The following is a 14,738-nucleotide window of genomic DNA, read 5'->3' as shown; positions in this document are numbered from 1 at the left end:
TCCCTACAGCTGTATAATTGGTGATGACAGTGCTTGGGTTTTTGTCTACTCAGCTATTTCCATCATGCAACAAAAATGCAGATGTTCCCTACTGTCTGATGGGCATATGTCTGGCCACGTTATGAGAAGGAGAAAGAGGCCCCCATCAATGTGATAAAGCACAAGTATATGTTCATCACACAACCAGATGTGCATGCAAGGAAAAGCAACAATGCCAACCAGGTTGTGGGTGGTCAAAAAATGCAACCAGTCTGCTCCTGTCCCCACCTTTTGAGGAGCTGACAAAGAAGAGGCTAGTTGGTACAGGCCATAGGTTAGATTAACTATCAAGTCAGGCTCAATACAGCCTATACTGACTATTGGTACTGACTTGAGTACCTACATACTATATATATAGCATACTAGTTTAGATTAGTGCAATAAATTCTGGATGCTTTTACCAGTAGTTATCCATTCTCTTGTAAGTATATTTGCAACAAATACTCACTGAATCCCTGCGAGCCAGAGTAAATATCTTTAAGTCATTCAGTATACTTTCATTCAAGTTAAGGGTTTTAATAAGCATTTTGACACCAAGTATGTCATTGGTTGTTGCTCTTCTTACATTAAATGACCTATTAAAAAAAAAAAAAAAAAAAAGGAAAAAGAGTAAAAGTTGACTAAAAAGAGTAAAAGTTGACTCTGACAAATTAAATTCTTATGCTTAAGACAACACGCATTCCACAAGCACCAAACACGACTTTTGGAGGTTGAAATTGATGGCTATATGACTATTGTTCCAAATGCATATATTAACTTATTGCATGATAACATAAAAGATCACACAACATTTACTTAAGACAACTCAAGAATGCTGCTCTAACTGCTACTAAACACCCAGTCTTTCTGCACCTACAGCCCAATCCCACAAAACAATGACTGGAGCTATAACCACAGATATCACCTAGTCTCCGTGTGAATAAGAGCCAGCAAAGAAAGGAGGCAAAGAATCTTTTAAAATGAAAGTAGAATCCATAACTGCACACTGACAACACACAGGGAAATAAGAAAGAAAAGAAAAAAGAAAAAAGGAGAGAAAAAATAAAACAGAGCCAACTGTCACCCTTCGATATGGTACAAAAGAAAGGCAGTAACAATAATTTCTCCAACAAGAACAAATTACTAACATTTGTGTTAGGCCTCAGTTCTTCAAACAGCAATACATGAGGATAAACTTACATAAATACAATGTCTGATAAACATAAAATTGCCAATTAGTAATCACACAACAGTGACATGGTATAAAGATGTCTGTGCAATATATACAACCAGCAACGTGGTAGCTATAGACAGGAATATCCTGGCACTTATCTAGCTTACACACTCTGTTATAAAAGATCTTCTCACTGACTAATGATGAAAAAAAAATAAAAAATCACTTCACAGTGACAGTCTAGAGCAGCTGAGGAACTCTCTCATGTTGTCTGTTAAAAGTATCTACCCTTCCTGGTTAAACAATTTAATAATAAAAACTTATAGAGTGCTTTCAAGAAACTGAATTACAACTCATTTTCCAAGAATTAAGTTATTTCACCTACAGTTAAAAATACTCAGTGTATAAATCCCATTCCTGTTGCTCTTGTTTTCAATTTAAATTTGTATGTGCTATTCTTCAGCCTAAGCCAGAGTCACATTGAGACTGATTTTGTGAAACATGGTTTTAATGAATAGCACTAGTACCTTAAAAAAACCAAACCTACCAAATATCTGATATGCTATGGAAAATTTCACAGCTCAATCTCATTGATCATTTTCAACTTGATTACCTGAGTGCTCAAAAGCATATATTTGATTACTTAAATTACTAAATTACAAACTAATCCTGAACTTCTAAGTGAGCATCAGCTTAGTTTTCACATTTGTTAACACATTTCCTCAGACAGTTAATTGCAAGATGAAACAAGTGATGAGGATGATGATCAGCCAGACCAGCCATATAGTTCACCCTGCAACCCATGAGCATTCTGCCTTCCTGCTACTCCACTGAGCCCAGCACGTGACTTTTTGTCCCCAGTCATATCTGAGAGAAGGCAGTTGTACCAATGGTGAACTACATTTCTAATGTGATGAAAAACAGAACATGCAAAAAAAATAAAACTGTTTTTGTTTTAATAAACAAGCCCAAGAGATCCACTTTGAGTATGAAACAGTAGAGAAGACTATCCAAGGTCTGTGCTCACTTCTCTTCCAGCAGTGAATTAAGTCATTCTAGATGCCCATTGCCTTTGACTGCTCAGAGACCAGGATGCTATTATTATTATTATGCTTTTTAGTGAAAATTGAGGGAAAGTATCCATTAAGCATTTCAGTCTATGCCTTGTCATCTGTTATTTTTTCTCCTTCACTGTTAAGTAGCAGACCTATACTTCCATTTGCTGCACTCTTCCTTTTTGTGTACTTAACACTTTTTCTTACTCCTTTTACAACCTTTACTGATCAGTGTCTCATTTTGTGCCTGTGCCTCTTCTGATTTTGCCCTTTCATGTCTTCATATTCCCATCTTCTTACCCCTGTTTTTCTTTTAATCCATTTTCTGTGACTTCCTTCTCACTCACATGCCTTTCAAAAGCCTTGGTGCAAGTACAGTATATTGATCTTTTATTTTTTCATATTTTGGTTTTATCTAAGAAAGTATCGGCTGTTGCACACCGAGTTTTTTGTTCTTCAGAAACTTTCCAAAAGCTTCATCTGGTTTCTTCCACAGTTTTTCTGATCCTGGACCTCAATGAAAGGCTATTTTCCCTTACTTTCCTGCACAGCTGCAGGGAGGTTTGGAAAATGCTACTAATGACCCTATCCTGTTTTTGTGGAAGGGCTGGTATCATTTGTAATATGCACAATTTAATCAGAATTGTGAGGTTTTAAAAAAAAAAAATAAAAATAAAAATCTTGATAACAAGTTTAATTTTGACCAAAATCACAAGAGGACATATGACTACCAATCCTACTGGTGGATTACTGAACAGCTGTGACTGAGATTAACAGAAATTACTCCAGTGCCTTTCTCTTCAGCCAGCTGGATTCTTACATAGTACACAGAAGCCCAATTTCATCTCATGGTAAAAAGCTTCTGCACAGGTCCAAGACTAGCTGGCCAGTTCCTGCATGAGCTATCTGTATATCACCAAAGGTGATTAGTGATTAAGCATGCAATTAAAACAGAAGTATTTCTCTAAAACCACACAGTATTTAGCTACATTAAGACAAAAAAAAAAAAATAAAAAAAAAAATCTCTAAGTGTGCCACAATTTAAGCTTGGTGTTTGGGCCAGTACAGGCTTGTTATACAAACAAAGCCTTGGAAAACTTGTATCACGTAACAGAAGTCATAGCAAGAAAGGGTTTGTGCCCCAGTTCAGCAGTGTTTCAGACTACAGAAATGTTCAGAGTATCACAGGAATTGAAAGGTATGAAATAAATGATTCAACACAAAAAATAAAGAGATAAATTATACAAAATATACTCAACAATGAGGTTACTGCTGTGTTCTACATGTTCCACAAATGCATTACTGCATTTCTCTTTAAGAGAGTTATACCAACTCTCCAAGAATTAAATCTACACTAGGCTTTTGAGTATCAATGTTACACAAACTGACCCAAGTCCAAAGGGCCAAACACTGCACCATGTTTCTCTATTGGCCTTGGTCCACAATGAAGTAACTTGAAGCTACGTGTCCATACCAATGCTTGTCTTCATTAAGTTAGTACTGTATATACAAATTTTAAATGAATCCTCTCATTGCACTTTAGTTTTACTTAAAAGAAACTATATATATACTGGCAGTCAGAAGACTGCTTGCTTTTACATTCTTAGCGATCTCATTTTTTGTTTCATTAAAAATCATGTCACTAACTACTTAATTTCACCGAAAATATTTGTATTTCTACATTGTCTAGTATAGTGCTGTGTGGAGATACATCTGAACAGGCTTAGGATTCACTTCAGAGCAGGAAGCAAGACAGCTGCAGTAATGCTGCTAAAGAGTAGAGTTATTTAGCTCTGGTCCTCACTGCTCCAGGCACAGTTCTGTGCTATTCAATATACTGTTTCGGGGACTCAAACTACAAATTTTGCAAGATGCTGTGCCATACTGTGCAGAATACCAGCTTGGTCTGAGACAGCAAAGGAATACCCATCTGGTGCTAGGTTGGATGATGCAAGTATACTCCATAAAAGTAGTTCAGAGTACATTGTTTGTTGTCATGAGGCACAAGACTCACTTGAGCAATCCCGCACGGTGGAACACATAAAGCTCGTGACCAAGTCTGGAAGTACAGAAAGGGACGACTCGAACAAAACTCTGGATCAGATGGAACTCTGGTACATGATGTGGCACAAGGATGACACAGAAGTCTTTGTCCTGAAAAAGATTTGCAGACAACCAAGGTTCTTAGTGATCTCAATGTAAGCTTTATACAAAAGCTTCTGACTAGAGAGGACAGAAAGAAAACAACCTGAACACAGTGCTAACAGTGTACGTGCTCTTCAAATACTGCTCTACCTAGATGGCTTGATGCTTGAGCAGTACAAAGGAACTGATGAGCTCAACATTAAGTTGGTTCACAGAAAATGGGTCTTTTAGCTCCCATAGTAAAGACTTACTAGTTATATCCTCATATTCCCTAACAGTCCTTTTTTTCTATCCCCTCTTTTCTTTCTCAGTAGAACAGAATATTTCACTTGGAAGGGACCTACAATGATCATCTAGTCCAACTGCCTAGTAGGAACATTATCTCTATGCACACACCTTTAGGGTTAACATTTTCCCTTTAAGGTCCTTTTTTCTACCTTACTATTATTCTTCAGTGAAATTTCAGAAAAATGTATGACTGTCTGGGATCTTTTGCATTTTTGCAACCAAGTGAGACCATCAACTAGAGCAGCATATCCTAATATCCTGAACAAACAGCCAGTGTGCACGCACAGATTGACTTTTCACTGCAAGTGCAGCAGACTTGGATGCAAGTTTGTATATGCACAGTGATGGCCAGGTTGTCCCAAATTTGGCACTGGCATGCAGATGCTTTGGGGTGCATATGCATACAAAGACACACTGCATTGGCAGCCAGTGCAATTGTTCAGAGAACTGTGCCATAAAGGCTGCAGAGGTGCAAAGGAATGCAGGAATCTCCACTGAATGCTCTCAGGTGAAAGAGAGCATATCCTCTGGAGATAAAACTGCATACCACAAATAACTTTATCCATTCAAACTGTTCAAGCACTCCCTTCCACCATCCCTTTTTACTGAATACATGTTTTAAGATAATCTCACTGTACACAGGGATGTTGGACAACTCTTGACAATTTAGAAAGACGCTTCAAGCAGCATGATACACGCTGAGAGACTCCCAAGTAGCAGAGATCTGGAAGATGTTTAATCGGTATATCTGGCTGATTATTCTGTGGCATTTTTTCAGTAGAAATAAATTATTTGAATCTCACTGCTTTTCTTCTCTTTAAGCACACTATGTGACTAATTTTTCTTACTACACTTGGTGATTCCATCATGATATTTTGTTTCAAGGAGTGCCAGGTACATTGTTGGATGGATAAATTACTTAAGATATTTGAAACGTTTTCTGTGTTCACTTTCTCTGAAGTTTCTTTGGTGGTAACCTTTTTGAACATGCTCATATTTAGGGTCAAGTCTGTAACTCTGGTCACCAGGACCTGTCTCTAAGGGATGCTACTATGCAGAAATCTGTAGTGTGAATTTACAACACACTGCAGCGTGCATTAAGAATGCCTCAGAAAGTGGACTTTGTTACCTCAGATAAAGACTGATCACATAGGGCATTAGTGTGAAATAGTTACTGCACTGTAAATTCACATCCTTATTTGCCACACATTAGCTTTGCCCTAAACATAAAACTTCAGTGCCACTGTTTAGGCTACAGATAAATACTACGGATTTCCTTTTCCTGCTGTTTTCTAGGCTTTAACTCCATCTCCTTTAATATATTTCCCCTAGTTTTATTTTTAATATAGGTACAGTTTAGATCTATACATGATTTTAAAGGAGTTTGAAACATTTGTTTTCTAAATCTGCATCTCAGAAGAGTCCCTACAGAATATAAAGAAAATATTTCTATAAAAAAAATACAAAAAGTCCAAAAGCAGACAAGGAGAGGAGTCAAACGGCTCAGGATAACTCAGCCCAGTGTAACTAGCCACAGCATACTCCTGGGAGTCACCGATTTCCTCAGGGATCAAATCTAAATACTCTAGCTGACAACTGCACTACCACCCCATCAGGCACACACACGCATACAAACTTTAGAACTTTAGTTATACGTACTGGAAAAAGCTGGAAAACGTAATGCAAAAAATCCAGTGATCTGCAAACAAGAGTAAACATTGTTAAATAAAGTGCATACCAGACAGATCCTATATATTTTGATATTTACATCCCCATAAGTGCAAGGAACATTTATTCAACAGTGCTAATCTGACAGTCCTGCTAGTTGACCATTAAGTAACTGCAGATTTTGCATCCTGAACATCAGTTGTTGACTTCTAGTGCTTAAGAAATCACTATTAACAATAATAAACCTGAATGTATGAAATAATATAAAAAAATCTCTTCACTGAAAGGAAAAAATTGAACTCTAACATTGTTGACTCCAACATTTTGCAGAAGTCACTCACGTACTCTCAGAGCAGTGTTAGTATTTATAGCAAACATAAATGGAGGTTACAAATGATTGTTGCTATGTTCCACAATATTTTCATCTAGTACCAAGAGTTCTGCCAGTATCCACTTGGTAAACCCATGCAATGTACTTTATCAGACTAACAGGAACATCAATACTTTGAAATTGTTTTTGAACACTTCTTTCCACTTCTCACCTACTGGTTTAGAGTAATTCCACTCTCTTTTCCATGGTGACAGTGAAATATGACATTTGAGTTTAAAAAGACATGAGAAACCAAACAAATTATTCCTGTTTCTCCTGTGTGTAAGGATATCAAAGAACTCTAAACTCATCAAATAGTTATGCTGAAGCTATAAAATATTTTTCCACAGTAAAAAATGTCTTTTGAAGCAATTCAATACAGATACATATTACCTAAAAATATTGATAAAACTCCTCCTCCCTCCAGACATGTAATTAAGTTCCTTTTAAATACTTAATCAATAATATTACTGAATGAAAAGAAAAATAATTTCTAATTAAAATATCTATGATCAGATTAAAACTTTTAAAAAGCTACAAATAGAGATCTGCATTGGGGTATTACATATTCACCTATATAATACCAATTATGACTAGTTAATAGACCAGTTAAATGGGGGAAGGGAAAATGCCGTTGCAATGTACTTTTCCATTTTCCAGTATCCAATACCTTCTTGGCAGCACGGAACACAAGAATTAAGGTAGAAAATTTTTCAGGGGGGTTAAAAAGGTCTCAAGTATCTGCAGATAAACTAGCAATTTAGTTCCTTCACATTTTACTCTCAATGCACTAACAAGCCACGTAAAAGCTCCAGATTTAAGAGACAGAAACATTTAGCAACTTTACTGGGTAACACAAATTCCCCAGTAGGGAATTTCCAGTAGGGAAACTTCCCTTGAGGGCTAAGATGCAGTCATACCTACACTTCAACCAAACTCCTATTTCTGGATCCATGCTGGGCAGGGTCAGCTGTAACTCCTTCGGGACAACATTTTGAGATACAGTCAGGACCACCCGATGCCATCCTTTCAACACACTCACTTTTCTAAAGTTTCTTTTACAAACAAGTGGATCAAGCAAATGCAAACTAGGGAAGTATACAAGTAAAATATTTGAAAACATCAAGAACTACAGATTCATCAGCTCTGAGAAGATGATCTTGCATGAGTTAATTTTAGGAGAAGTCTTTCAGAAAGGAATGCTACCTTCTCCACAGATACTCATCTTGGAATCCAAACTGTTCCAGAGATGTCTCCAAGGAAAAAAGAATGGACTGCAGTGTTGAACAATAAACACAACAAAAGTATCTTGAGCAGAAACAACAATGGTGCATACAAAGGACAGAATGTCAGAAAAGGGCAAAAATTGACAGATCCTTATCCTAAGCAGGATACTATGAGCAGAGAACTCATCTACAGAGAGATTATTTCTCAACATAGGTATAGATCACTGCTTTGAATTGCTATTTCAGTATAATGGATTAATTCCAGAGAGAGTCCCTCACCTCAGTATTATTTTAAAATAAATTTATTTTATTCTGGAATAATTCTCTCGCTTGAATTTGATTTTAGACTAGATTGTCCATAAATTAATTGTCCTGGAATGGACTTTCAGCAGTGTGATTGTTTTATCGTATGGCCATTGATCAGCTTCTAAGTACACCACAGTCTTCTAGCACTGCATTTCTCTCTTCCTAATGAATTCGAGCTATTTTACTTGGTAAATATGTACCAAGCAGGCTATGTGTTTACTTTGCTTTGGTTACTTAGGATATTTGCATTTGTAGCAGATTCACAGTGTTTAATCCCTTTGGGTAGGCCTCCTCCTTTAACAAGGAACAGCTTAATAACTCAAATTAGTTTTCAAGGAGTTCTGATTTTTCTTCTTCATTAAGTTTATTCCTAGATTTCCTTTAAGCCAGAGAAGTTCAAAAGTTTGTGTCACCAATGACTATTACTACAAGTAGAAAGCTGTTTTTTTTCAAACGGTACTTCAGCTGTCAAACTCACAATCTATAAAGTCCTTGCTACTGATACATGTAATTTCTAGAGATACAAGGTATTTAAGAGAGTGGAAGATCTTGGGTGTGCTCAACATCTTCCTGTCTACTTTTTGTAAGTATTTACATGGTTTATCTTTCCAGGATCTATAAACAAGAACAGGGCTCATTTATAATCAGAAAGGGACAATGTTCCTGGAAGGGTTTTTGCTGACATGGTTAAATATAGGTTTGCTCTTCAAGGGTGCAGAGAATTATAAACCACATTTATAGATCTATTCTATTACCCAGGATCTAAGAATCCAAGGTCAGCAGCAGCAATAATTTTCAGATAAAAAGCCTTTGTCTTCCTCCTACTGTAGTGGATTCTAGAAAACTGAATCAATTCTCTCAATGATGGGACAGTGAATGTTTAAAAATTAGAACATTTAACTGCAGAGTTAAAAAGAGCTTTATTGCCCCATGACATGAGATGACCAATAATGTAACACTGAACTCTTTTTGCAGTTAGTCACCTTTGGAATTAATGTTTCTTCAGCAGAAGTAGCCTTCTTCCACAATTTTAACTATCATTTTTCCAACAAAAATAATTCTTAACTTTCTGTCCCTACAGTCCTACCAGAGTTGGGAAGTTGCAGCTGGAGGTTGAAAATTTCAGTTCTTTGCTGATTTATTAGTGAAGGTAAAAAAGAAATTTAAAAAGAGGTTAGAAAAAAATCCAACCTAAGTACAGTAAGTGATGTCACTTTCAGATTTGTCCCAAAAATTGGAAGTTGTTATTAAGATTAGGAAAGCAGTAACTATTCATCTGTACTTACCTAGTTTCATGCTTCTCGTCAATAAAAAACAGACGGATACAGAAAGCATTAGAAGCTCCTCTGTACACTGGATGAAAGGCATCTTTTTCTTCAGTCTCAAGGAGGGGTGTTGTTAAGGCTTTGATATCTTTGACATCATCTAACAACACTTCAGTATGGGAAACAGTATTGGCTCCATCTTTCTGCAATAATCATAGACAAGTGATCACTTACAACATTTCAAAAAATATTTCAATTTTTTAATTAAAAGTCTTGCATCATTCCTAGCAGACATACAGGGATGCACTTTTTACTTGTCACATTTTGACAAACACAGAAGTTCAAGAAGTTATTTTTAATGTGGTATCTGTTTCTAAAACATGAGATAAAAATGGCCTTTAAAAATATATAGATTCTTGAAGAGCAATAATTCATAAAACTAATAGTTACTATTACAGTCCCCTTGGGAGGAAATAAAATATTTATCCTCCAGAAATGTTTCCATATAAAAAAATTTGTTTCCAGGTGTGTATTGAAAATACATGAATGTTAAAAACATGTTATGTTAAAGAAAATGGGATCAATGCAGAGGATACTGTGGAAATGGAAATGAACAATAATGGGAAGAAAACCAGAGAGCTCTGACACAGTGCTGAGAGAGAAACTAGAAGAGTTTAAAGTTTCTTGGGATAACTTCTTTGCTGATTTATGCTGCATCAATTCATTTCACAGTAATGGTGTTTCATCAAGCTGAACTTCACCAAACAGAAGAGGCACAGAAAGAACAGGTACCCTTTAACTTCTACAAATTACAGGGGAAAATTGAAGCTTTATCGCTGTTTTTCAGCTTTTGTAGCCCTCAGTCAGTAGATTTTTAGCTCAGTAACACAGCCAAGTCAAAGTCTCAGGACCTGCAGATCTTCAGAGCATGACTCTTGCTCTGTCTGTTACAGGAATGTTCACTCCACATCTGCAGAGGAGCCCACTCAAAGCTGTGCTTCCACGTGCCTTTACTCGTCAGCAGACTTGCACAAACAGGCCCTCACCCTTTTTCTCCGCTCTGTGCCACTTTATTCCCACTCCTGTGCTGTCTGGCTTACTCATGTGGAAGTGGGTGGGAAAACTCATTTGATTCATAACTATAACCACCTCCCATCCAGATCTTCGCTAGAGAAGCACAACAGCAGATAAAAATGTGGGCACATGCAGAGGATGGTGCAGGAGTGGAAATAATAAGCATTGCTTGTCCTATTAACCTCCACCTTTGCTTCAAATTAGCTTTTAGTTATCAGCACTGCTGCATACTGTAGTATTACCTGCACAGCCACATCCTGATCATGAACATGTTCAAAGTTGTGAGATGAAACAGACTCCGTTTCTTGACTTGTTTGGTTGCTGTTATCTTCATCTGAGTAATGAAAAAGAATAAATGCACCAGGCTTAAAAATGTGAGCTTAACTCTCAGAATCACACCAATAACAAGATGGTGCCAGTCTACTTCTATTGAAAGGTTTATTTTCTCTATTTTTAACAACCACAGTTAAAATAGACCATCCTATAGTTACTAGGCTAGAACTTTATTAGACTATTTTATTTCAAGGCAAAAAAAACCAAAAACAAAAACAAAAACAGAAAATTGGTTGTAAAGTAAGAATTGAACAAGACAGTTTGGAAGCAATTCCTGACTCGTGTATTACATGTAATAAATTTTTACCCTATCTGAAGAGAAAAACATGAGTCATTAGTGTATTGACTAGAATCTTAAACACTTTGCCTGTTGCTAACTTGTTTTCTGAAGATCACAATGATGAGCAAGGGCTCTTGATTCTCAAATTATTTCTCCTAAAAGAACAGAAATTAAGAATAAATTCTAGTCAAGCCAGAACCCTTACTTACTGGCACAAGCAGGGACAAGAAATAGGGTTTTAGATTCCCTTCTCAGTTGCTAAACCTAACTAGCTCTCTAAATCCCATTTTACTTCTTATAAAAGGTGGTTGTTCTTTCATCAATCTTTGTCATTCTTTCTATTTCCTCCTCTAAGAATTCCTCTCCTCTGCTGCTTTCCTTGGATGCTGAAGGAATTGCTTCAAAGCACTTCGTCAACCATTGTAATTTTGCGTGTGTGCGCAGGATTTTATAGCAAAAATAACAGATATTTTTTGAACCACACAAGGAATGTCCACAGTAGCAGTGACCACATGCTTTGGTAAGCTTTTAGACACCAGAAGTGTAAAAAAGAATTAAAGAGCTCCATGAAAAGGAAAGGCAATTTAACAATCAAAGTAACAGAAACCAGGTTTAAATGAGATCTGCATGACAGATCACCCTACCATCCTCAGTAACAGCATAGTAACATTCTAGTCTAGTTCATTCCAATCTGAGTAATGATATTTTTGTAGGCAAACATAACTAAGGCAATAGGATTAAATTACTTGTAGCCATCTGATGAATCAATAATTAAACACTGACTGCCATGATACATAAATATACAATAGTATACGTATACTTTTGTATCTATATATATATAGATATACACGCAGCATATATATACACACAGCATCTGTGGTCAAGTGCTTAAGCCAATTAAAGCAAGCATCTATATGTTAAGGAGTTTATTTAAATATTGCTATAGACATTTTTTTTCATAGAATTATAGAATGGTTCGAGTTGGAAGGGACCTTAAAGATTATCCAGTTCCAACCCCCCCTGCCATCAGCAGGGACACCTTCCACTCGACCAGGTTGCTCAAAGCCTCATCCAGCCTGGCCTTAAACACTTCCAGGGAGGGGGCATCCACAGCTTCTCTGGGCAACCTGTTCCAGTGTCTGACCACCCTCACAGTGAAGAACTTCTTCCTAATATCTAATCTAAACCTCCCCTCTTTCAGTTTAAACCCATTTCCCCTTGTTTTGTCATTAACTGCCCTTATAAAAAGTCCTTCCCCAGCTTTCTTGTAGGCCCCTTCAGGTACTTTTGCTATTCAATCGCCCAGCTAGGGCCAAATCCAGAGTGGATATTTAAAATATTAAGAAACCACAATATATATATGTTCCAAAGCCAATTTGGAACATCATCATATATAATGCATTATGTTTGATTTCATTTACCTAACCATTATGTTAAGACAGATCTTAGCAGTTTTACACAGCAACACACAACAGCTCTATAGAACTCCACTGACACCTGACACAAGCGTGACAGAAACAACTATGAATGTCTGTATCATCATGACGCTTGCTAGACAGCAGGCAGTCACCATTCCAGAAGATGTCACATACTTTAGGAAAAGCAGTTCCTAACTCTGTACGGTGATGGATTTTTTTCTGTAACATCAATAGAAGGTGAGGGTATTCAGAATGAGAGATCATCTGATAGTGCAACATAAATGTCGTATTTGAAGTTAATATTATGGACCAAAAATATTTTAATCATCAACTTGGAAAAGAAACGTTGAAATACTGGTGAATTCTACCTATTACTCCAAATAACTATCAAAATTACTAAAGCAAAGTGTCAGCTGCTGTATTTTTAGCCCCTGAACATATCTTCAATAGTTCTGCCATTCCTGAAATTATTACCTCCTTAATTTTACAGCTATGTTCACAGTTTGGTTTTATATTTAAAAATAAAGCCTGAAAATAAGTTGTAACTAATAAACTCTTGAGGTGTAGGTATTGCTGCTGCAGAAAACACAACAGGACACCCTTGCATTTCAAAGTTCCAGTAACACAAAGAAGTCAAAGCTTCTGAGCTCCAGGAGGAAGAAAAGAAACTTCAGGAAATCCAGCACAACAGAGTTATTCACTGCTGTCGCTGAACGTAACCTCATGAAACCCATCTAAGCTACATTCTCTAACATAAGTATTTCTCCATACATTAATGAGCTCTTTTAAAAAAAAAAACAAAAAACAAAAAACAAAAAACCCTCAAAGGTTTAAAATAATTTACCCAAAACTGTTTTTAAAAATCAGTTATCTGAAAATCTGTTTCTCTATTAGTAGAAAAGAATGCAGATGCAACATGATGCAACATGCAGGGCAAGAAGAAACACAGCAGTTAGAAATCATGGTCTCCTCAGGGGTATCACAGATGTGAGACTTTACAGAAATTATCAAATGTCGTCTTGATTAACCCAGCTACATTTCTCATTACAAACAGCCTTGCAGGTGTCAGAAGTTAATTAATATAAGTCTCTTGTTGTCATGTAAATATTGATATGTTGTTTGTGACTTTATACTAAAATGAAATCACTTAATGGCTCCACCATCCACTACCATCAGCTGTAGCTGCATCACTGTTTACATATATGCTGTACACAAGTGACTGGGAAGAACATAAATATTGTTGCACTAAATGAAGTAAGGAACACGAACAAAAAGAAAATTAAAATAATTCAGTGATTGCTGGGTTGCTAACAGAGGTAACAGTCAGCAAGATCAAGAAGCCAGTTCACCATGAAGCCTGATGAAAAGCCCTTGAATCATTCCCACTGCATCATAATGTTTTCCAGCTAATAATTCGTGACACCATATAGAGTAACAACCAAATTACTGTAATTACCCCGAAACATAAGTGGCATATCAATATTGTGTTAAAGACAGATTTTTGTATACTCTTTTATTATTATTCGGTATTATATTTTGAAAGGAAAAATAATATCAACCTGTGGTCTCTACTTACAAGCCAAAGAGCTTGAAAAAAAATATCCTTATTATGTGTTGGATTTTTTTTAATATGGAAACATAAAATTGCTCTACAAAGGAATGCAGCTTGCATTTTAAATTCTCAGCCTTCGAATTGATTAAAAGAAAGTCCACATTCTCTGTTGCTGTAAGGTGTCTAGTGAACCTTCACTGCCTTCACATTGAGGGACAATCTGGCAGCAAATTTACAATATAGTAGCCTGTAGAAACAGTGCAATCATTAAAACAGCATTCATATAATCGTGCACGTGTTATGCAATATAATCAAATATAAATTATATGCAACTGACACTATAATTAATTCCAAGGATATAAGTTAGCCTTTAAATTAGAAAGGCTTAGAAATGGAACTGTGCTTCCTAGTTGCTTGGGGGTTTTGAGATTTTTTTTCTGCAAACTTTTTATTAAAAACAGTGGTGTTTTCCCTTTCTTAATTAAACAAACAAACAAAAAAACATTTCTGCTTTTCTTGGAAGTTTTCATGAACGAATACTGAAATGAATTTTGAGTCAGATCTCA

The 14,738-nt window shown here is 36.3% G+C and overlaps 1 protein-coding gene across 1 annotated transcript in view; it reads right to left on the bottom strand.

Annotated features, from left to right (window-relative positions):
* The window catches only part of LOC104527204 (cilia- and flagella-associated protein 61), a gene marked incomplete at both ends in the record, with an annotated part of 24,072 nt that overhangs the window by 4,693 nt on the left and 4,641 nt on the right, over positions 1 to 14,738 (bottom strand). The window contains 5 exons of the mRNA XM_029085669.1: positions 488 to 614; positions 4,262 to 4,401; positions 6,340 to 6,379; positions 9,537 to 9,718; positions 10,832 to 10,923. Coding sequence (XP_028941502.1) covers positions 488 to 614; positions 4,262 to 4,401; positions 6,340 to 6,379; positions 9,537 to 9,718; positions 10,832 to 10,923 — 581 coding nt within the window. The remainder of the gene's footprint in view (positions 1 to 487; positions 615 to 4,261; positions 4,402 to 6,339; positions 6,380 to 9,536; positions 9,719 to 10,831; positions 10,924 to 14,738) is intronic.

Source organism: Antrostomus carolinensis, unplaced genomic scaffold, assembly GCF_000700745.2.
Source record: "Antrostomus carolinensis isolate BGI_N321 unplaced genomic scaffold, ASM70074v2 scaffold20096, whole genome shotgun sequence".
Classification (NCBI taxonomy): Eukaryota; Metazoa; Chordata; class Aves; order Caprimulgiformes; family Caprimulgidae; genus Antrostomus; species Antrostomus carolinensis.
The sequence above is the reverse complement of the archived record's forward strand: the minus strand, read 5'-3'. Positions and strand labels throughout refer to the sequence as shown.